Source organism: Sitodiplosis mosellana, unplaced genomic scaffold (assembly GCF_009176505.1).
Source record: "Sitodiplosis mosellana isolate CC-2019 unplaced genomic scaffold, AAFC_SMos_1.0 Smas_scaffold_3, whole genome shotgun sequence".
Lineage (NCBI taxonomy): Eukaryota > Metazoa > Arthropoda > Insecta > Diptera > Cecidomyiidae > Sitodiplosis > Sitodiplosis mosellana.
In genome coordinates this window covers 8,774,312-8,799,049 of record NW_022595246.1, presented here as the reverse complement: position 1 = coordinate 8,799,049, position 24,738 = coordinate 8,774,312, and the positions used below count along the sequence as shown (strand labels likewise).

Genomic DNA, 24,738 nt, shown 5'->3' with positions numbered 1-24,738 from the left:
CTTTTTATAGCAAAAGTTATGTTAAATTGTGAAATTTCCCAAATTTTTCCAAATATTACCGAAAAAATCCATCAAAGAGTCAACTCGAATGGTCACATAGAATAATCATTGATAAAATTGTTAGTGACGAAACAAAAATAATGCCAACCCCAGTCAATATTTTACCTGAGTCGATCAATTTTGGACCTTTTGGCTAGCTATTTACTGGTGGCTTTCGGCTAGCTAACAAAATAGTTAACAGTATTTGACTTCAATAGCCGTCTGTTGTATTTCAAATGTCACGAATGATCCCGAAAAAGATCATGTACGATTACAATCGCGCCTAATTTATAGATATCAGCAATTGTGTACTCACTTTTGACTGCGAATGGATAGACAAAGAAAATAGAAATAAATAAATGCCGTTTCTTTATATTTTTTTATTGATTCCTTTCATTTTATTTTTTGTTCGATGTTTTACATAATTCTCTAATTACAATAGAAAGAAGAAATAGAAAAGACTTTGTATTTACAAAAAGATCATAATTCGAAATTAAATTATATAAGATTGGATGATCGAATGTCCTAATTCTCTTCTGTTTTTTTTTTATTTTCATTTGCGCAGCAACTTTACAGTCCTAACAGATTCCTTCTCATGCTTTTTTTTTGTTGCACACACAAAAGCAAGTAGTTAAACTTTATCGCAAGTCAGGATAAACCATACATTTATAGGTGCTGACATCCACTTTCGGGATAAATTTCATCGCACTTGTATATGTCAACACCATTCAAACGTATATTTTATCCCGACTTGAGATGAAGTTCAACTACTTTTGACAATTTACTTTTGTATGTGGTTGTTGTTTTTCCAAGAACAATTTTTTTTTTGCTTGTTGTAAATAATCCAATATTAAAGTTAATTTGATTTAAATTTAATTTTTTTCTGGTTCCTCTGAATAATGATAGTGTTGGGCGAATTTCTTTCGAATCAAATCTATTACAAACCGAATTCTAATCGGCAATCTTTAGCATTCGGTGGTTTTTGTCGCTAAATAAAAGTTTTTTAAAAAATAATGGTAAACAATTTCGCATCGTTATTCCAATTTATCTCTATACAGCAAATAAAAAACTTAAACAATATAAGTTTCTATATCGATACACAATTTACATTGCCTTGCTTCTATTCGGATTCTCGCCTTGCAAATTCGCGATTTTGATGGCATAAATGAACGTTTGTTTGTTTCACCGCTTTCATGATATTTCTGTTTTATCAGCCAACCGAAATGACGATACCTAATTGGACGCTCGTAATAGTGATTAGACAAAGATATGTGTTCTGTGTTTATAATTGAAATGTAGAAAAATGCGCTTCGAGTCGCCGGCAAATCATCGCATCAAATCGAATTTGACGAAGTGTTTCTGCCTCGGCATTCTCGAAGCAAATCCGAGGTAATTCTTTTCTTTTTTTAATGAAATATTTTCGCTACCCAAACCACATTTAACTATCTAAAAAAAAAATTACGGTCATTTCAAAAACAATTCTGTTCCAACTAATAAAATATATTAAACTTTTCAATCCATATGTCTCTAATCACATAAACAAACTTACAAAACACAGTCAAATGATAGGCATTTATTTAGAGCTAATGTTAAAGAAAGAACACACAAATTACTTCTTCTTTTTTACTATTGTGGTTTTCGATAATATCCAAATTCGAATCTAAAATTGTGTCTGCCTTCAAATTTTACTTCAAATTAGTAGAAAATAGTGGAAATTCTGCGATAGATATAGATACGTGTGAAGAAAGAAGATAGCGTCGTTAGTCACAAAGAAGGGGGTTTATGAACATTTTGAGTGGAAAAAATATTCCAGCGTTTTGCTTTTGTTGTTGATAGCCAAAATAAAATGCGACCACCTAACGGGAATTTTGATTGTCTTGGATTGAATTTTGCATCAATTTGTTCGCCAAATTGTTGATTATTCAGATTGATTTTCCGCATGGTGATCGCATTTGTTGCATGTTTGATAGTAATAAAAAAGCAATTCGAAGTGAAGAGAGCAGAAAAGCATGACAGTTGAAATAAATTAAATTGAAGAATTTCGAGATAGCAAGCGAAACCAAAACGTGTTCGATTCGATAGAACAGCTGAAAATTTTTTCCTCGTTTTTTTTTGCAATTTTTTTCTTTAAATATTCAATAAATTATGAAATGTCTTAACAAAAAATCTTCGCGTGGATAGTTCTTTTGTTCGTTCCATAGAAAAGTATGATCTTGTGATGTTCATGCGCATTTGATCATTTGGAACGAATTTTTGCGTGTGGCGTTCGTAAGTTTTCTTTTGTTCTGTTTTTTGTTTTTTTTTTCTTCTCTAGATTCTGTTCTCATTGGTTGAATTTCGTTATGGTGATCCATGAAAATAAATTCGTCGTGTATGTCGGTGTTACGGCGTCATTGTTTATTTGGCAGTTTGCTTAGATCAATGATGTTATTAGTCGAGCCTTGAAGTTCACAACTCGTTCACTTGTTTGAGCGATTCGCTAAAAAGGGGAAAAACAAAGAAAAAAACTTTATTAATTTGTGTCCCATTAGAAAGTGTGCTGATTTCAATGAATGGATTTGAATGAATGACCCAAATTTAACTGTGTATAGTATCAGTCTTTATCTTAAGTTTGAAATAGTATCAAAAATGATCTCAACTTAATTCGATATAAATGACATGGTGGATGACAGATGATTGCATTGAAATCATTTCAAGGATGAAACTCACCAGAATCAAATCTTGAATGAGATTGGCAAGTCCTCGATTGGCCAATACAAAGAGACGTGTGACTGGGCCTGGGATACCTTCTGTGTATCCATCGGCGCTCTTGGCAACAGTGGCTTCACCTTCCGGTGCATTTTCTCTTTCATCAGTTTGTTCCGTACCAGCTGAACCGCCTACTAACTGTTTTCGGGAATAATGAAGAATGCGATAAAATTGGTGTACTTTTTTCCTTTTGTACAGTGCAAATTCAAAATATACAAGAAAGTTTCAATGAAACAAATAAAATAAAAAACGAAATAATAATTGATAGAGAAAAATTAACCGTATTTGTGATATAGGGTGATCCACTTTGAAAGCCGAAGTTCTCAAACTTACTTACTACAACCGTAGGACTTAAGCTAATACACCAAATTCCACGGCCCAAAACTATATATGGTTAATCACATGCTGTGTACTTAAAAATTACTTGTTGGTTAATAATAGTGATCAAATTAAATTAAGAGTGAACAATTTGTGTGTGCAGTGTGCATGCAGGCGAATAAAAAGGCAAAACAGAATAGGAAGAAAATTAAGGTAAATTTCAATCCACTTATTTGTCTAAATTGATAATGGAGATTAATTGGGTTTGTTTGTTTGTTTTTTTTTTTGGTTTAAAATGGTAAATACGAACAATTTCTATTGGTTTGGAACAGCAAGCCGTTGGAATCAATACAGGCGATATGAAAGAGTATAATCACGAGACTTGACAAGAGAAAAATGTACAGAAAAGAATATTTTTGATATTTATGTACTGAAGTGATCGGGAGAAGAAGAGAGCGAGAAATAGTAAATAGAAGAAAAAAAAAGGTCAGTAAAGGATGCTAGAGAACAAATAATGGGGGAAGAACACGCTGGCCAATGAACGGAAAAAAAAGAAATAAATTAATACACATAAAAGGATGTACAACGGAAAAAATTTGAAACATGGTTAATTTGAATTTAGAAAAAAATTTATGAGCAAATGGAAAACTACAATATTTAATAGGAATAAAACATGTAGTCACACAACGAAAAAATGTTTTAAACTAATGCAAACTCAAAACAAAAACAAAACAAAAAAAAAACATAATGAAAAACAACTAAAACAAAAATTGAAAATTAGAATGAGGGGGAATTGCATTACCCCGTTATCATTTCCGGCGCTTAATTTGCGCGACGTGGAGTCGTTGTCGTCATTGTTGTGGTCAAAGTCCGTGTCATCATCTGTTGAACTTGTCGCCTGTTTGTTGATATCTAGGTCAAACGATTCGGTGCCGGCTGCTACACGATATATTGTTCCTGCTGCTCTAGCAGCTCGATCAGCTGTACGCTGTTTGTTTTGATATCATTCAATCAATAACAATAGAGGCATTTTGTTTGGGGTGTTTTTATATTGTCGAAACGACATTCAACATAATTTCACGAGGGAAATTGATAGACAGAGAGATAGAGAGAGAGAGAGAGAGAAGTTGAAGAGGCAAGCTTCAAAAAATCATCTAGTTTTCCATTTTTTTTTATTGATTAATAATAATCAGAGATTACGTAAAAAAACGCTCCATTTTTTTGGTCGTAACAAATGGATTGAAATCGTTTAGTAGAAAGGTAAATCGTGTTATAAGCGGAAAAGAGAAAGAGAGAGAGAGAGATTGTCCCACAATGGACCGAATTTGGCGTCTTGCATTTTGTATTGGTATTCATATTGAAATTTGTGTTTGTGTTTTTTTTTCTTTTTGCTGGTTGTGTTATTCTCAAAACTCCAAAATTGTGAATTGCAATGATAGTCGATTGCATGTTAATCCATTGTTCAACTTAAAACGAATTTAAAAAAAAAATAACAACAACAATATCTCCAAAGTGGTTTTAGTAAGCTACTAAACGGTAAATTGACTTAAAAACAAGTAAAATATGCGTGGTGTGTTTTGGCTCTTTTGGTTGCATGTCTAATTTAGTGTTTTATGTGAAACAAATAATATAGTAAACAAAAACAAAAGTAGTAAAGTGATCTCTTGTAACGTCTGAATGCAAGATGGTGAAAAGAAAAATTGGTTGTGTTTTTGTTGTTGTTGGGCAAATATAAAAACATTTGAATATGCAACAGAATAACTAAATATTTAGTGGTGTAAACGGTATACGCGGTGTTTTTGCGAGAATTCGCATTGAAAATACACAGTGACAAACCAAAATTTATCTAAACCATACAGTCTAGAAGCAATCAAATGGATACATGTCGGGTGATACTTACACGGATGATATCGAAGAGGAAGTTGCCAGAACCACCGGAACCATTTGAACCAGATCCACCGAATCCAAAGCTCAAGAATCTGTGTTTATGGAATGAAAAGTCATAGAAATGTCAGAAAATGTCTCGTTCTAAACAAAATTTCTTTCGATTATTGCTAAAAGGCTTTAGTAATTATAATAAGTGTAAAAATTAAACTTTGTTCTTGAATAAAAAGATTTCGTTCTCTTTCAGATCATAAAAAAGTGGTAGCTGTTTAAGCTTTCATTTCGTTTTACCGTTTGTTGCGATCTTCATCGTTAGCTGGTTCATCGTCGAGTGTGAGTTCATCGATGCCCGGCGCTTTGGAATCAGTGTTATCGGATCCGGCTACGGTGTTATCTTCTTTGTTGGCGGCTGTTGCAATCGTGTTTGCATCGGTTGCATCAACTTTATCGGACTTGCTTTCTGCGGCTGGTTGTTCTTTTGCCTGTGCCGCTGTATTTCGAACGACGCGATTGAATGACTCCAATCGTTCAGATAATGCGACTAAATCGACGTCACCATTTCCATCTTGGTTTGTCATCTGATCACACGTTGGTGCATTGTTAATCATGGTGTTTGATTGATTTGTTTGGTTTTGCAAATGGATGTTTTCGTGCAAACGATTTTTGTTTTGATTTTTTTTTTTGGATGATCAGAGAGAAATGATGATGTTTTGATATAGGAAAAGCGATCGGTGTTGAATGTGTGGTGTTCAATGAGTAGACACAATTGTTTTTTTTCGTTTGAATGGTGAATAGAGAAAATAAATTATTAGATCATTTTTTTTTTTTGAATAGGATAGAAATGGTTGGTTTTATTCTCAAAATCTACGAAAAGGATAGGCTACGAAAAAAAAAATCAACAAAAATATTAAATGATTTTAACAACACAGGTAACAAAGAGTTTGATTCACAGATGGTGGTAAACAGAATCTTGACGAATATCGTTAATCGAGCATTTAAAGGCTTTCATGTTGATACTCAAGCGTCAAGAATTGACTACAAAACATTAAAGAGAGAGAAAAAAGTTTCAAGATTTTATTTAGTTTTGTTTGTTACTCTCACAACTTGTACGAAAGTCAAAATGTGTCATAGAAAGTGTTTCTACGAATGAATTGATTTTGCTAAAACACTGATCATGAATTGGGTTCATCGATATATATGCGTGTGTGTGTATATATGTGTTTATGTGTGGCAATACGTCACCAAATCTGGCAAACGATTTCCCACCTTTTAACTACGTCTACAGAAACACAAATTTAAGAAAATTACGAAATTGTTTTAATGAATGCAAAAGCTACGACAGCAGAAATTCGAAACAAGAAAAAAAAAACGTTTCGGCAGACAAAGAGACGATTTCTAGGCACATGATAACGTTATCTAAGTTAATAGAAAAAAAAAGAAATTCAATTATAGTGTGTACGACCAACGCAATGTTTGACAATGGAGCTGGTTACATGATGCTGAGCAAATATATAGTAGTCGCAACCCCCAAGACCCATACAGACCAAAATAACATATGGTTTGATATTGTTCTGATTGCATTGATGTGATTTATATGCTTTATTTTAAACTACTTGATTTGATTTTGATTTGTATTACGTCCAATTATTCAGAACAGAAATTAATTTTTTTTAGCTAAATTAGATATAGGAAAAGCCGAAAATATAGGAAATGACGTTAAGAAAAAAACTGCACTGCAACATAGAAAAAAATTTGTATTTTTTTTCCCAAACAAATACCAAAAATAAATCTGCAGTTCATACTGTTTTTTTTTGTTTGTGTGATGATGAGATGATGACTTTGGCTGAGTTTTACTTGCATTTTGCGATACGGCGAGCGAAAAAAGCGGTTTCGAAATATGCGATTTTGCATTAAAGAGGCGAAAAGAAGAGAGAAAGAGACAGCTAGAGCGAAAAGAGAGCGACCAACAGATTACGAATTATGGAATATGAATGTTTTGCAAATTGATTTGGTTGTTGTTGTTTTTTTTCCTCTGTTTTCTACGGCATAAAGTATATAGTAATAATCTAAACGAAATAGAAAACGGTTAAACTAACTACATTGAAACTGTTTGCAAAGAATAGAATTCAAATAGGAGCAGGAATAGTTGTAAACATAAAAACAAAATGATTCTCGATGTGTGTAAAACAACACGCTGTTCGAATGATACAGCTAACGAAATGCGATGCAAAATAGGTGTGTGTGTGTGTTTATGTGGTTTGATTGTTTTTTTTTTCATTCATTATGTATGTGCCGGCGTTTGATTACAACTGATTTGCGTCGACGTACCAAATTTTGCGAAATTGGAAGGAAAGTCGTTGCTTCATTTGGTGTGCTGGTACTCGCAATATTTTCATTGCTCGAGTCAGCGGAAGTGTTTGCGGGCGAAATTGTTGTCGTTGTGGTTGTTTCAACATTCGCAGAATCAGTCTGTGCGGTGTCTGACTCTAAGTCGGGGCTTCGAATGTCGATTCGCCCGCTAAAGTCATCGGGTCCTGTTGTTGTTTCAACCGAATTATCGCTGTCTGTGCTTGATTCGGGGAACGTTAACGGACCGTCATTAATTTTTGGCGTATGAATTGTTGTTGCAACGCTTTCACTACTTCCTCCGCTTCTGTCGGACAAATTTTCAGTCGCTTGATCTTGATCGCTATGGAGCGATGGAACAGATGACGAAGGAATCGTTGTTGTTGTTGTTTCAATATCATTAATGAGTGGTGTGGTTGTTTCGATCGATGGTCTTAATAAAGGTGGTGCTGTTGATGAGAATGGAGGAGGCTGCGTTGTATCTAGCTCGAACGTTATTGTCTCGATGACGGTGGTGGTTGTTTTTGTTGTTGTTGTTGTTGTTGTTACTGTTGGTTTGGTAACCGTTTGAATTGGGTTTTCGGTCTCATTTGGTTTTTGACTACTTACTTGTGATGCGGTTTCCGTACTCGTACTCGTGCTGCTGCTGCTGCTGCTGCTGCTACTTGAAACACTCGTGCTCACTTCCTCATTCGTCTTGATTGTGTTAGATTCATCATTGGCGTTATTTTCTTCTTCTTCTTCTTCTTCATCTTCTGTATCTGGTGGGAATGTTGGCAATGAAATTGATACTTTTCGACCGCCTGATCCTTGGCGTGTGCTCGTTGCACCGCCACTCCTGTTTGCTACTTCGGTTTCATCTTCATCAAAATCATCATCATCGTCGTCATTGTTTGTGGCTGCACCGCCACCACCACTTAATCCGCCCAAACCACCACGCAACAAAAGTGGTCCGACATTCCGCAATATTATCGGCAGAATTAATTGAACCGTTTCCTCAATAACTTGTTCTGTTTTCTATAAAATATTGAAAATTTCATTATTTTTTGTTTAAATACTCTTTGCGAGTGGAGTGTGATTGTTTTGATGCAGTCGACAGTCGACTGAGGATGTGTGTTTTGTGATCTGATCGGATGATGAGCGAGCTCAGAACGAAATGACAATGAAAAGTGTCTCGTAAGTCCGTTTATCGTTGCCGTTCAAAGTGGGGGAGAGAGAGAGTGTGTGTGTGTATGTGAGAGAAGTAAAGGAAACGCCTGCATTTAGACTACGCGCCGAACAGATCTCTCACGATGCGCGTGTGCGCATTAAATATCCATAATAATACAACACAAAAAAAGAAACTGTATGCAAAAATCAATTTCATAATGAATTTCTTTCTTTTATTCATCATATTCGTTAACCATATTAAGTCGCTATTAGTCTATTTTCTGTAATAATATCGCAAATTAATATTGGATTACCTAATCGATTGTTTTGCGCTTTTTTCTCTCTCTATATTTGTACGTTGTTTTATAGTGAAAAAAGAAAGAGTTGAAATTGAGCCACAGATTTGTCAGCGAATAAACAAAACGCCATTCGATTCAATCAATCTGTGTCTGTAAATGTGTCTTTTATTTCGGTCATACTATTGGGAAATGAATGTTTTCTGTTGTTTTCGTCTCTTTTGTGTAAAATCAGTGGAAATTCGTCATATTTTGTGTGCAAGTAAATCCAAGTGAAACACATTGACATCTGAGGGGATTATACATGTTTTCCTTATTGCAGTTTCATATTCATATATGAATCATGTTCACATATATGTTGAAACACGCCGATTGATCCTGAACGCATAAAATGCGTGAAATTATCATCATCATCATCATCATCATCATCATCATCATTAATACAAATCAGATTTTTCAAAGGAAAGACGAAAATAAAAATAAAAGCTTGGTTTTGACCCTGATTTTTCCTTTGCATTTCTTCCTCTTTACACAATATATACATATATTTACAAGTACATCGACGGCGATGTCGATGTGTCGAAGTCTCACCACTTATATGCTTTTTCTCACGCAATAGCTACCATCGTCAATATCTATGCTTGTTTTGCTGTACTGCTATTTTTTTCGTATTTTTTTTCCTAGTTTCGATTTCAATCACATCGATTTTTGCTCTCCCTTTCTTTCGTTCGCTTTTGTTTACAATTTTTTTTTCCGTTGTTCTCTGTCTGTTTCTGTTTTTTCTCTCTACGAATATGCGGTTGTCGGTCGGTCGAAACAACTGTGTTTTGTTTTTGTTTCGTTGGCTTTGGCCAGTTGTAAATGAAATTGAAAGTAAAAGCCGGTTTAGCAAATTTGTCGATAAAAGTTATGTGAATCCAGTTGCGAAGTATAGCGGAGCACATTACATTATATGCGAGACACACACTCCGTGCCGATGCCCACGTAATATTACATATAAGCCGCTTTTAGATGCTCCGCACTATGTGTTGCTTTTTGTTTTCTTCGCTGCTTTGACGATATTCGATAGAGGCATGAAAATGCTTGCACCAAATTGGAGCCATTTACGCACACTCGGTGCCGTTCGGTGATACCATTCGCATTGCTTTAGGTGGTGAATTTGGCACGTCCACCATCACACAAAATGTGACGTTCCACTGAATGTGCTAATAAACGCCGTTGAAGGTAACTTAATCAGTGTTTGCTTCACTTCAAATGATATAATCGACATGAGCAGCATATAATTGAAATGGCAAATTGACTTTTACCCAAACACACAAACAAAAAAGTTCTAACACTTTTTCAATCAATTGACTCATTCAAGCAAAAATCACTTGCTCGTAAAGTACAATCGGTTCAAATTTATTAAGTCAATTATGCATGAAAAAAAATCTGCTCGTTTTTCCTTTCGAAACATCATAATCAGCCCAATGTAAGACGATTCCGTTGCTATTTTTGGATGGTTTCATTGATGCCGTTTCGTGTAGGATTTTTAACTCAATCTCTCATGTTTATTTTTGTTTTTTTTTTGCGTTCGTGTGCACTTTTTTATGTATTCAACGGCAAATTCGTGGGTATCATCATCACATTTGCATTCGCAGGTCATGGTTCTTTTTCTCGTATTTGATCCCAGAGATGTGTATGTATTGATCATCATCAACACAGGTGCCACGTTTCGTGTTTCATTTTATCAAGGTAATTGAGCTTTTGGAATTCAATTCGAATTCAAAATTTTAACGAGTGAACCAGCCATATTCCATTGGCTTATCAAAATTATGTCGATTTTTGTGTTGTTCCGTTTTTCGCATTCATCGTAACATTAACTCACAGATTAATTGTCACAAGCTTGAAAAATTTTACAGAAAAGGTACTATTTTAAAACTAAACAGAATTTTTCAAAAAATACTCTGCGATTTTCATATGCAAATCTCAAATGGATTTCAACAAAATGGAAAGTGTCTTATTTGACCTGGTAATCTACGGTATATTTCTTCGGTAATTCGCACCAATAGAAACTAGTAGCACATATTAAATGTGTGAAATATTTGAACTTCGCGCACGAAATTCCATTCAACTACAGTTTTCGGTTGGATGTCACTTGAAATAGTAACACACATTTATTGAATATTTGCGGCATGTGTTTGACAAACAGACGTAGAAATGTTTTAGCGTGTTGTGTCAACAGTCATTAGAATTGTCATTGGAACTCTGAAAATACCCTCAATCTTCGTTCATCATCATTCGTTATTTGTTCATTTTAAAATAAACAACATTTATTATTCTGTTGTTTGCGTACGTGGCATCGGGGAAAATTTGTCACAGTTCACCGTTTGATTTCCGCGACGATTAGGTAAGACTTGAGAATAATTAAAGGTCGGTTTCGGAGAAGGGTCAACACGGATCCACATCTGATAACGACTCGCAATAAAAGTTCCGAATGTCTCACCGCATTCATTATGACGATGATAAAAATGGCTTGAACAATGTGTACTAGCCCGTGAACTGCATCATCAACAGCACGGAATATTGAGTAATTGAGACGGGTCAAAAAATTACAGCCAGTCATACAGATGCGATCAAATGCGCACGTTTTGACGTTAATGTCGGTTGTTGTTTATTTTCCGCAATTTTATGTGTGTGTGTGTGTGTGTTTTACGCGAAATTGTCATTATAACAGTACGGATACCAGTTCGTTGATGAGGTGATCATAAATTTCGCGTTAATGGAACAAACATTTGTGAAAAACGAGTTGGAAAATGATTCACACATAAATACAAGCGATTGCTTTGCACATACGCGCGCAAGAGAGAACTGCGTGCTTTGGCATTTAACATTAATTGAAGATAATCGAAATTATAAACGGGACCGCTTACACAATCAACGTATTACAACAGTTGAAGAATGAAAATGAAAGCGAAAGAGAAACAGTACCGTTCATTTCAATTTTCCAGATCAGACAGCTTTTGTTGAAACGCGAATTAAATCATGCATTATCTCTTTCACGTCATAATGAAGATGAGACGATGCCGTTGCATTGTGAATGCAGTTTCTTTCTTATTCTCCTTCATTTTCGCATTAAATAATTGGTTCGTGTAATTTTTCCCATCGCAGACTAGCTCAATTGACGCATTTGCCGATTGAAATTGATGGCAACGTATTTGTTATTCAAACGAAATTCGTCGATGGCTCTTCGCTTGGATGGTGTTTGTTTTGTATTTGTTTGCATTCGACTGCAAATTATTCGTAATTAATCACATTATACAAGCTTTCAACGGTGAACACATTTTTATCCACAATATAATTACCAGCGCCTGAGCTGGTGCTGGTGCCGAAGTCTAAATAGTACATATTTGGCATATGGTTTGTGTGCGCACGCATTCGGCACCGTTCTCTCATATTCACTTGCCTAATAACATAGGCCAGGTGTACACTGTACAAGTTGTTCTTTTGTTCAATGTGCCAATATCGTGTACGATTTTTACACACGCCGCACTTGTTTCATACATCACAGAAACGTAATCATAATTATTGTTTACTGAAAAATTGACGACCAACTGAAAAACAACCAAATCCTATATATAAACAAACAAAGAAGAAAAAAAACGGCGGCTGCTTTGGAAGGTTGAATGGCGTGTGTATTCGGTCAGATTGTCGTGGTTGTTGCCCATTCAAATCGAGGGGTTCCACCGAAACACAAACAAATGAACTGCAACTGACAATGAATACAATTTACTCATTTGTATGATCTGATTTCAACGTGCACTTGCGCGATCCAATGTTCAGTTGTGCGCACGCCGCACACAATTGAGGATCATTTGTAATTGGTTGACCTTTGAATTCGATGATTTACTCGGGCTACTGCTGGTCACAACACACACACACAAACACATACAGACAACTTTATTCAAACCATTCAAGCGACTAAAAACGAGCATTCAAAATTGCTACGTAACTTTGCAACAATCATCATTTTCGAATTTCAAAACTTGCTCGTTTTATTACTATGGGTGTATGGGGCGTCGAATTGCATTTTAGTTTACTCTGAAGACGGTATCGTTAATTAAAATTTAATTGTTTGACAAGGATTCAAGTGTAGTTGAATTCAGGCGTAATAATGTTAAAATTAGTATGGATAACAATCGTGTGCAATTAATGCTTTTTTTCATCAATTACCGTCGGAGGGCACTGCAAAGCAAATTATCATAATTCGACAATTGAATTTTCATTCAACCGCTACCGTATTTGATTTTTTTTCTCTCTCGGTTTTGTTTTGATGAAAATCAAAGCATAGATTCTCATAATGATAAACGGAATTGTGCGAGCGCAAGCGAAGAAAGAGAAGACGTTATACTACTGTACACTGTGTATTAATGGTAAATACGTGATGTACGCAACACAATCACATGCCATTCGTGCTGAGTCAGTGTGTGTACCGAGAACCGTGCTTTTCGTTCTCACTCTCTCTGTACTCGGTGTTAGTTTTGTGTGTGCATGAACCGACGGGTGAGACGATGCGAACATTTTGCAACTTCATGTTTCTATAAGTCGTTTTCTAACAAACTGAAATCGTCTAGTGCTTACAAAATCGCTCTGATTCTGATCAGTCGAAACATTACGCGATGAGCACTAAATCAATTTTAAATCTTGACTGTCTATCATGAGTGTTGAGTACAAAATCTTGTTAACACATCACAAAAATGATTGCCGTAACTCTCAATTTGTGCAAAGTGTTTTGTTGCATAATTGCATTGAGATCAGTAAAAGCACTTCTGGTGACAGATTTATGTCATTGTGGGTCTTCGTGTGTTTTTTTTCTTTCAAATTCATCGCGATAACTTGCGTTGGGTTTCGTATCGTTCAGACAAATGTTCTATGGAGTCTAGTAGTATCTTGTACACGATAGAATGAGTGTATAAATCATAAAAATGCCTTAAATACTGTCGTTGATTTTGTATTGTTTTTTTTTCTGAGGGGATTTAGAATGCGTGTTATGTCTCTGCTTTTCTGAATTTTAAAACGGCTGCCAAGGAGAGATCGTTACATACCTTTGATAGTTCGGGAAATAGTTGACGTAGCACTCCGATCGTTCGCTTGTTTCGTTCTGTAAGTTCACCTTGACTGTTTTCGGGCAGTGATAAAATATCTAATTCCTACAAAATAAACGAAAAAAACACAAGAAAACAATGTTAATAAAATGTAAAATGGTTTTCTTTGTCTGTATTTGTATGCACGATGTGTTGTTTTTCTTTTGTTAATTTCAGCGGTGTAATCGTGATCGATATTCGCCATCGTTGCCGCTGTATGAATTTGCGTCTTCATGTGTTGCGATGTCAAGTAGTATTTGAATAGTGATTACAATCGGTCGTTAAATGGGTCAATTACTTTTTATCGATTGGCTGAACGTGAATTCGTTTGCAATTTACGTGAGTATCGTACAAAATCAAAGTTCATCCGATTTCGAATTCCAATGTATTATGACAGACACACCAATATTCGCTGGTGATGTGCATTTCTTTGAATTCAATAAAAAAAAATTATTTGGATTTTGTTCGATGTATCGGCGTGTGTGTCTGGTGACAGAGCAAATAGAAAAACTTGGTTTGAAGTTGACATTTCTGAAATTCGTAACCTAAATCAATTAACTAATCACTTAAAATCACTTTAATTGTACGCTTTGGGGGTTTAAGGAGTGTCAGCATTTGCTGCGTAGAGAGAAATGGTTGTTTCGTGGCATTATTCAAATGAACCTTTTTTACGGTCATTCCCACCCCAAAATGTCACCTTTTTTTCTCTCTATCTCAGTCTCTGTTTGTATAGCAGAGTTCCAATCTTACAGCGAGAACTCAATGTAACAACTATCTAAAGTGGGTAAGCTTGTCCTTGGGGCAAGCTCACTTGACCATTCGCTGAATATGATTACACGCATGCAATAAATGTACATACACGTTTTTGATCATATTGCAAATATAATCTCTCGATTCCACTTTATCCAGCTCTTTAAAAATGCAGTCATTTTCATTTTGAAATATGCAACGCCGCGTTTTTTTTCCTCTGTCAACTTTTTTCTTCTTATAAAAAATTAACTATTGGAAATTACTAAGACGAATCTGTGTCGCCTTCAATTTAAGTGGCTTGAAGTGACATTTTAACGATTTTGTCTCTCGTTTGAAAAAAAAAACAGCAGCAGCAGCAGCAGCAGCAATATCGCACAGTCTGTTAATTGTGATTAAAAGATTTAGGTTTAATTCAAGTGAGTGCAAATTGATGATATCTTGACGACATTTTTTTTCCACGATTGCCTGCTTGTTTGAAATCGAACTGTCATTTTTGCATGAAGTGAATTGAGCGTTCGGAAGTTGATGCGAAGCGATAGCAATTTGGTATTTTTCAAGTGAGACATGATTTAATGACAATTTACACTGATAACTTCCTCTTGGGCAAGCTGAAGGTTTTCATTTTTTGAAAATGAGAAAAATTGTTCGTTTTTCCACACGCCGGTTGCGTCACACGCGCATTTTTCCTTGTCAAAACAAAGTTTACAACTTTTAATGCTCTGTGCGGTCAATAATTCTTTTTATCTTGGTTTTTGTTTAAACGAACGAGTTAATGATTTTATAGACAGAAAATGTCGCCTTGAAAAGTGACAACAAACGAAAATTGTCATATGATAAAGAGCGGAAAATATATCTCATAATGTGTTCCAAAAATCAAGGATAGCCAAAAAAAACAACAAATCACGATGTGTGATAACGTGTTATTAAGTCGTTTTACAATCACCGTGTGCCGTATGATAAATTCTAATCCAGTCGCATGATTCATTGATCTCTTCGATCGTTTGTGGCAACCTTCGTGGCGCCGTGTCGACGTACTCTCTTCAGAGACGAGCAACAGTGATTAAACACATAATTAAACGTTTTCGATACTAAACGATTGTCTGTCTATCTATCTTTCTGTGTGTTTGTGGCTATGACAATGAATTCACTCCTGAAAACTGAACTAGTGAAAATGTGTGCGGTTGCCTCGAGAAATCTTAAAGATGCAATTAGAGTTGAAGAGATTGAAGTGTTGAATAAAACCGCCACGAAGAAGGTCATCAACTTGTGATTCACAACGAAATTGCACTTTAACACATAAGTCATTTGAATTGAAGCAGAAACCGCACTTTTTCTTCCCAAAAATTCACAAAATTATTGTCGGGTGTGTTTTTCGTGCCGAACTATAACGCAAATATTTGCGGTAATTGCACATTGAAACTGATTGTGATGAATAAAATCGGCGCTAGTTTTTTGTTATAAACTCAAGGAAATTGAGCATTAAAACGGCATACTTTATCGAAAATAAAACGTTCCGCAATTTTCCAGTCAAAACTCATTTCCATTTCAATGAATCAAACATAAACCATGATTTCAATCGGCTGAAATGATCGACGTCATCTTTACTTTCATTCTTAATTGATTTCCGAACCGCACACGCCAGCAGGCGAAGAAGAAAAAAAGAGAAAAAAAAGATCGACAGGCAATTTACCAATTGATTTGGGGGGCCGTTTTTTAACTTTGAATTTACTTAAAAAAATGGCTGAAAACGCGAGAGAGATAAAGAAAAATCAACCTCGACATTTGGTTTTTGTACGTTCCATTCGGATTTTATGTGTATTTCGGTATTGTGTTTCTCTTTCAAGTCACGTAACCCGAACGATCTGTATGCACAATGTTTCCGCTGATGTTTTTGGCTCGAAACACACGAAAAACAAAAGCAAAATAGCAGCAGCAGCAGCAATAACAACGGCCAACCGCACATATGGAGAGCATCGACAAAAAGACAAAAGTTTGCCGTTGCATTTTCGTTGACGCAATACCTTGACTCTTGAATAAAATGGAAAGTTGAAAAAAATATTTAACTTTTCACTCTCACTTTTGTTGCGATCATTTCGGTTTTCAACTGTGCATATGGCTATACGTTGTATCGTCGTTTATTTTTGTTTCGTTTGGGTTTTTGAGACGTTTTGCCGCATAATTGACAGCATAAAATTGACAAGAGCGATAAATCATATGTTGTATCTTGTTTTGTTCGGTGCTCTCAATTTCGATGCCATATTTGTGGTTTTTTTTTTGTCAATTGTTTGCATGGAGAGCCAAGGCCTTGATCTACATCATATGATCTGTGTTCACAGGCATTTCTTTCAGTTCTCTCTCTCTCTCTCTCTCTCTCTCTCTCTCGATCGACGTGATAATGGCATTTCCGAGTCGAATGCAGTTTCTCGTCAAATGCGTTTATTGCTCTTGCGCGTGCTTCAATCAGACTTTCAATTGCATAAGCGGCGGACATTCGAAAAACCTTCATTCGTGCGCTCACGTGAACAAAAACGCGTCACTTTTCTTCCGTATTGCGAAGGAAAACATGATATCGCACTCGCGATTGCCCGTTTCTGTTGAAATCTATGAAAAATGGCCAGCACCACATCAGATGGAAACATAAAGGCCAAGTAGAAATCAGTTAGTGAATAAAATTACTTAAACATAAAAACTCGATATTCGAGAGTGAATCACGATCTCTCGATGGATTCTCAAGTGTACAGCAAACATTAAGGTAATGATAACAATTCAACCACACCACACAAACGAAGAGTATCTCTCTCTCTCTATCACTTTATCTTATCAATGTCTGATATGTGATTTCGATTCGATGTAGCGCACCATGTGTTTTTGTGGTCACTGTCGTCAGACACAGTGTGTGTGTGTATGTGCTTGAATCTATGTTGTTGTTGCTTGGTATTACTTAAGACGATTGTAACTCTGGCTCTACAGTCTACACCAACTTATCGCAAATTATCTGGCACGTAACAATCAACTGTTAAACCTGTGCGCTAGGCCGCGCACCACGCATCTCTCCAACAACTCACTTACACGCAACGAAAGCATTTCAAGTGAAAGTAATTTGTGTACGCTGACAATGTTCATATATGACATTCTTCCATTCGGTCCACACCTTTGCGCCGTATACGTTGTTGTTTGTACATTCGGTCTGATTCGACAACGATTTGTTGCTATGGAATTTGATTCGGCTTCTTACAGTAACAACAACAACAACAGAAAACATAAACACAATAAATTGAATCGTGTAATTGTTTCCACGATGGAAAATATGCGCCTCATATAGTAGACGACAACGACGACGACATTCAATGTAAAAATTACATGAAACAAAACTGATTTTGTTGTCAACACGTGACGACGGCGGTGCCGTAATTCGACACATGCCAGAAGAGGAAATTTGTTTTTTTCTGTCGTTTTTAATTCCGAATACGATGACGATTACGCGACACACCAAATCGGCTAGTCATTTACCGAAAAAAAAGCAACACACTCTTATGTATAGTATCGGCGTTGATTTAGCACAAAAAGAAATACCGCTTACCTTATTTCCTTCTAACGGAATCTGTACGAGTTGCACATCTTGTTCGGGCAACGGAACTGCAACTGCTAGTAATACACACAGCGCACTTGTTGCTACTATTAGTAAATTCTTCATATTTGCTATGTGTTTTTTTTGTTGTTGTCGTTGCTGGTTGGTTTGATTATTTCGTTGCGATTTTTCAGGCTTTTTTTTTGTGGGTCGTTGAGTTTAGTTTTGTTTTTTTTTGGTCTAAATCCTTATACGGCTTCGATTTCTACACCTAAGACTTAGAGGTTAAATCTGAAATGGGAAGAAAAACCATTATTACACCATACGCATTTTTATGACTCATTTAGTGGAGAAATGGCATCTGTTTGCGTTTTGAGATCGTTGACGCGCTGTTAATATTTTGCCAAGTTTCAATTTACTCCAAGCAATCTCTCTCCTCCTCACTCTCTTACTCTCTTGATCGTTCCTTTTCTACGTTATTTGCCATCCATGTACAAACGCATTTTTATAAATTATCACGCTGCTCGCTAAAGTATCACGTCTCAATGACATTTCATCGCTGCCATCGCACGACAACGACAATCTGTGCGATTTGTCGGGGTGCAAACATAAAACTCCAACAAAAGATTCCATCGAAACAACAAACCCGTTGTCACCGGCGCGCTTCCCAGACAAATTTGCATCAAACCAATCGCAATGAGATTGAATACACATTATTTGCACTACTAAATATAGCGGCTATTATGATGAGTCTAGCCTATTCTGTACACAGAATTCAGACGGGATCACTGGAAGTTATTTAAATGAATCACGTGGAAGATAATGAGCACGCCGCTGATGTTAAGAAGAGTCGAAACGAACAGTATCCAGTGAAAAGTGTGTTTATTCGAGTATGTGCTACTCGAATTTAAAACGATTTCAGGTCAATATTGTGTAAATTTTTGTGACGAAAAAATAAACATATTGATCTTCGAAAATTTACATCGAAGTGGATTCGTTTTCAAAATGTTCATAGTTTTTGATCGCATTTCATAGTGATAACAAGATCGGTCACAAGGTTTATGAGTGGTTTTTTCTGCAACCACAATTAATCGAAAAGTCATATCATTTGGTCCAAAAATCGATTTTAATTTTACACGGTGTCATGGAATAAAATGGGACCAATATCCAATTAGTTCTTTGTCTCATTCAAATGAATCAAACGACAAAATCGTATTTAAATTCGATTGACATTGAATAAATTATGCGAGTTATGTTTAATACGATTTTTGAGTGCCACTGACGAATCGATGGAAAAAATGACGATTTTGTTCACTGTTGTGAAACAATGCGTATGATCGCAATTTATTTTCATCGATTTTGACCCGTAAACACTGAATTAGAATTCATATTGTGATGTCAAACAACCTTAAATCAATTCAATGACCTCTTTATTAATCGACAGAATTTGATGAACGCATATTCACAAGTGGGAGTTCAGTCACAGCACAAGTGAATGAAATAAACAATGAATATATATATATATTTCTAACTCGGCACTTGAAGTGTTAGACTCAATATCAAAATTTCAACAAAATAAAACCACTTCAAATTCTTCCAGAAAGAAATGGAAACATTCGTATTTCGTCTTCTATACGTGATTTCGGGCACGAACCGAATCAAAATTCTGCAAAATCCAATGGAAATGTATCTGATTGTAAATAAGGTGATTTGTGTTTGAATTTCAAGTTCTTTCACTGTGACAATTCCATATGACCTCTGGCCATTTTATCAGCACCGAATAAAAGTGTGAATGCAAGTCTGTACTAGCAGCTGCTGCTTCAATGAACCGAATCATTGACACCGGCGATAATTTTTAAATTCACCTTATCGCGACAGTTGAACTGGTCTAGCACGTTTACTGGCTGATTATGTTGTATGGCACTTTTTTTTTATCTTGGTGAATTGTTCCAATCTATGCCATTCCAAGCCATGTTTTGACTTAATTAGGAATTGTACCACAGAAAAATGGCCAGACTTGCGTCAAAAAGTAATTTTTCTCTGTATGATATTTGTTTCACATACGTAAGTTTTGAGCTACATAAAGAATGTTTCGTTTCAAGACAGCGTTTTTACTGGTCAAAGCTTTTAGACTGCTTTATAATTATTTTTAACAACGACGAAAAAAAAACGCCGTAGCCATATGATATGAGTGCAGCGATAATGCATAAGTTTAGTTTTCCACCTTCGAGAAGTTAAAACTTGTTTTGCGAGATCAAGCTCTCGTTGAATGGGATATAAATGAAAAGTAAACAGAATGGCTTCAACTCCTTCCATAGATCAGAGTGCCGCCCAGCAATTTTAAACGAATGGAAAACCAAAAAAAAAATGTATGTGTAACTGAGCCTAATGCGAGAGTCGATCAATTTTTCGGTTTGAAATTTATGGCGACATTCATCGAACAAATGTATGCATTTTTGATAGAGGCCTTTGTGAAACCATCTTCCAGCTGAGAATGCATAAATATTTATGAGTTTTATTCATTTTTTTTTGTAGATAAAACAATGACCGACTCGTGACCCACTTCGTAGAAAATTCAACTCCTTTTTCATGAAAAAAAAATAGATTAAACTGTGAACTTTGGACGAAATTGACATTTCAAAAGCGGTCAAAATCCGGTAGATTAGTTCACTAGTTGCGGTGAAGTGCGTATTTTACGCGAGCATCAATCGGCCTTCGATTTCCTGGGCTTATGAAAGTGATGAATGGATTTCTTCACTCACCTTGTGCTCGGAGTCAAGTTTTGATAACAAGCACACTGCACTTACGTAAAAGGATGCAAATGAGAGAATGAATTCGGTTTTGATTGCGTCCTTCGTCAACTAATGCAATTAATTAACGAATACGTGGCTCAAGTATAACACGGAAGCATCTCGCTTTCTCAACCAAATTCGATGGGGAATCAAAGAAATGGTATATTTGTTTGTATAAGCCAACACTTTAGCGAAGCAATTCGCTGGACCGGTTGAGTTTGTGAGTGATTTTCAACGGCACAAAAAAGCCATAAAATGATAAATAAAAGCTGGAATATGCCGTGTAGGCAGACACAAATTACTCATTTCTTTCATAAGAATATGAAATTTCATATGCCGTATCGAGTCGAGCAAAAAGAAATGCGGCGAAAGGGCAATTGATTCGTTATTGTGAAAAATTGGCGGAAAATCTGATGGGTTTTTGGCTTTTGAGCGATATGATCTGATCTCCTTTCCATTTGTTCCACTTTTTTCTCTCGGCACTGTGAACATGCATTTAAATGCCATGCAAAAAAAAATGGTTCCGAACGCATTTTAATGTCTTCGCGCAAATGTATATGTGTTTTCGCGTATATGTGTTTTATGGAAAACGGAGGCGAGCGTGGTGCGCGTGCGTACAATCCACGAGCGCTCGCGCACACACTGTGATCAACAGAAAACAACCCATACGTGCAATAATTAAAATTTTATTATTATTATTATTATGTAAAAAAAAGAGCGCTGCAAAAGCACACATATCACATGCAAGTGCTCCAACACCACGGCAATCGGAGCAACAGCAGCAGCTGGCGCTCACACTACAATCGGCCCGTAATATATGTACGGCGATTTTTCAGTCGTAATTCAAGTGAATGGACACAAAATGGCAACGCCAATAAAAAGCAGCTGTAGTAACAGGCCAGAAGAGAAGAAGCCGAGAAAAAAGAAACATAACAAGTCTCTCTATCAACGATTATTTTTATCGACCATCGACTCACATAGTATCAAGTGACAGTTTTATTCAAGAAATACGGCAAATTTTCAAGACTGCTTGTGTTAATACGGCCACGGCGACTGTAGCGTGTCATCAACACCACCACAGCAACAGATCGCGGCGAATGGCAACAGCATTGCTGAAATCAAAATTGTGTTCGATGCGAAGAACTCACACTATCAACACTTTCTCATTGGCATATATGCTGCGTGCATTTGAATTTGGTGCTGAACATACACGCATATCAACACATTATGCAATCTCCTCGTTCAACCAAATAACCAGCCGATTCATACGATCATACGAAAGACAAAGAGAGTGAAAAAAAACCAACGAATTCGAACAACAACAATAAAAAAAAAAATGAAAAGAAAAAGCTCGTAAAACATAACGAAGTTTTTTTTTCGTTGATTGTCAGTTCTTCGCTTTTAATTGAGCCAAAAATTGACTTGGTTAAATTTCTCAACCACATTTCTGTCGACTACTTTAAAGTTTGAATTTAGACCGAAATTTGTGGTGGCTTTGAATGGCGTTCAACACTTTCTTTACCGCCAAAGACCCCAAACCACATGACTTTTTATCTTTTTTTGACGTTTACCGGATGTTCTTCAGACTTTTCTTTACTTTGGATTTCATTCTTATCAAAAGTTCAAAGAGATGTACACTCTACAACACCAGAATTTGACATTCATTCAAGGAATCATTAGAAAATATTGCATCAACTGGCTATAATGATACGGTCGAAGGAAGATTTCAAAAAATTAAAATACAATTTCCGAAACAGAGGCGATTTGGAAATTAATTTGTAGGTCGGTACAAAAATAAACTGGAAAATTTGAATAAATATGATTAAAGTCCCTTGAATATTTCGAGAGAGAAAAAAAAATCGATATCAATTCATCGGTACATTCCAATTTGATGAGATGTTTTTTTTTTAAATATTTGCATAAACCGCGCTCGATGTCGGTTAAATATTGACATTTCGTTTTTTTGGATCAATTCCAACGACGAAAAAAACTTGGTATTGGATCGATGTCAATAGAAAAAACTTGAATCGAATGCTCGATTTCGCAACACTTATTCTCTAATTCGTTTTTTTTTTTCATCAAATTCACCGATTTGAATGATTTCATGATTCCATCGTGATCCATAACTTATGCATATTTTCCATTGAACCGATTTTTTTTTTGCTCATTTGCAATTCGGCTCGCGTATTGGCGACGAAAAAAATTTCTTCTTCCAAAAGAAAACAAGAAAAAAAAATGTCAGTACCAACAACAAATCAAAAGTGAGTTTGTGCGCATGTACGCGCACGTCAAATTGTCGAATATTAATTTCTGTCATACGTCTACCGTTTGTAGAAGAAAAAAAAGAAACAATTAACAGAAGGCAAACTATCGCGGCGTAGTAAAATTAAATCGGTTTTACAATTTGATCGTTCAAAATAGGAGTTGTTCATTAACGATTTCCGTATTACTTTGCGTTTTTGCTTATCGTTTTGGTTTGTGCGGTTTTTTTTTATACGTATGTCTATACTTTCTTTGCATTGTTTCGTTCACTGTTGCAATTTTCTACATATTTTCCGTTGCAACTTGCTGGATTTTTTCTATTGGATTTATTGGCGGTGCTGCTTTTTTGTTCGCTGTTGTTGTTGTTCGTCGAAGAGAGTAAATAGTGAGCGAGCGTGATGCATTTATGGAAATGGTTTTTGTACGCGGCACTTGAAAAATTTTCACTTTTGCTTATAAACAAAAACAGAAAAAAAAAATTAAATATAAATCTATATATAAAGAGAGAAGAGAAGAAGAAGAAAAAAAACTATCCGTTGTGCTTGTCTTTTATCATCTTTGGCTCTGTGGCTAGAGAAACGAGCGCGACACTTTGCTTAACATTAAAATGCACACTTGTGTATGAGCACATAGACACATAAGATAAATGCAATCGGAAATATCATTCAATGGTTGTGATTCTCTTCTCTTCTGCAGCTCTTTTAACGAGCCGTTTGTTTCAATTTTGTGTTTTTTGTTTGCTATTTTTTTTCTTTTCTACCGTTTGTCATCTCGCATATAGCATTTGACATTCCATTTATTTTGAAGTAATAATAATTTTTTTTTCTTTTATTTTTTCTTTGCACACAAAATTTTATGCACACTGGCCACTGGGTTATTTTTTTCCTTCTTTGAAATGTGAATTCAAAACGCAAAAAGATGCCATTTATTCCACAGCTGTGGAAAATAGATATAAATTTTTTTTTTATCTAATTAGAACACACACCACAAATTCTATTGTATCCTCAACGTTCAACGGTCGCCGATCTTTTAGAAGCCAAACTATGAAATCACATGCAATAAATACAAATCAAACAATCTCTACATGCGAATATCTCCGATGGTTTTTTTTTTGTCAAATTCGAAATGTATCGCAACAACAATGGGAAGAAAAAAACAGATATCGATAGAAAATTTTCGGTTCGGTAAAATTGATGAAGAGTAAAAAAGAAAAAAACGATAATTGTACGTTTCGTCAGAGAAACGCGTTCACGCTACAACACCAGAATTTAAAATGGTAATGTTAATTTGTGTTAACAACGAGTAAACCTCGACGATTATTAAATATATGCGGTCGATCATACACTTTGGCTGGCTGCTTGCAGACGGTGTTTGTGTGCCGTTTTTTTTCGTTGCTTTATTAATAAAAGTCCATTTGTGTGTGAGTTACACGCTTATGCCTACTACCAACGCGGACGACTTAC

General features: G+C 35.7%; 1 protein-coding gene across 3 annotated transcripts; it reads right to left on the bottom strand.

Annotated features, from left to right (window-relative positions):
* Window positions 1-404: 404 nt before the first annotated feature.
* Window positions 405-24,738, bottom strand: LOC129566238 (uncharacterized protein DDB_G0271670). 3 transcript variants are annotated; one of them, XM_055441993.1, is made up of 8 exons: window positions 24,261-24,641; window positions 18,234-18,512; window positions 13,865-13,969; window positions 5,281-5,567; window positions 5,006-5,084; window positions 3,908-4,093; window positions 2,749-2,925; window positions 405-2,518 (listed from the first exon to the last, which is right to left on the bottom strand). In XM_055441993.1, the coding sequence occupies exons 2-8, from the start codon at window positions 18,345-18,347 to the stop codon at window positions 2,453-2,455; spliced, it is 1,014 nt and encodes a 337-aa protein (XP_055297968.1). In that variant the 5' UTR covers window positions 18,348-18,512; window positions 24,261-24,641; the 3' UTR covers window positions 405-2,452. The 3 variants fall into 3 exon arrangements, with proteins under 3 accessions (XP_055297968.1, XP_055297969.1, XP_055297967.1); XM_055441994.1 differs by lacking the exon at window positions 3,908-4,093 and having other exon boundaries at window positions 24,261-24,634; XM_055441992.1 differs by lacking the exons at window positions 405-2,518; window positions 2,749-2,925; window positions 3,908-4,093; window positions 5,006-5,084; window positions 5,281-5,567 and adding an exon at window positions 6,704-8,352 and having other exon boundaries at window positions 24,261-24,738.

What these genes read in the sequence shown, in the direction of transcription:
- LOC129566238 (XM_055441992.1), bottom strand. Translation starts at nt 18,347, where the DNA reads ATGAAGAATTTACTAATAGTAGCAACAAGTGCGCTGTGTGTATTACTA. An exon ending in TTCCGTTAGAAGGAAATAAG is followed by an intron (nt 13,970 to 18,233) that starts GTAAGCGGTATT and finishes TTTATTTTGTAG; the next exon opens with GAATTAGATATTTTATCACT. An exon ending in TATTTCCCGAACTATCAAAG is followed by an intron (nt 8,353 to 13,864) that starts GTATGTAACGAT and finishes AATATTTTATAG; the next exon opens with AAAACAGAACAAGTTATTGA.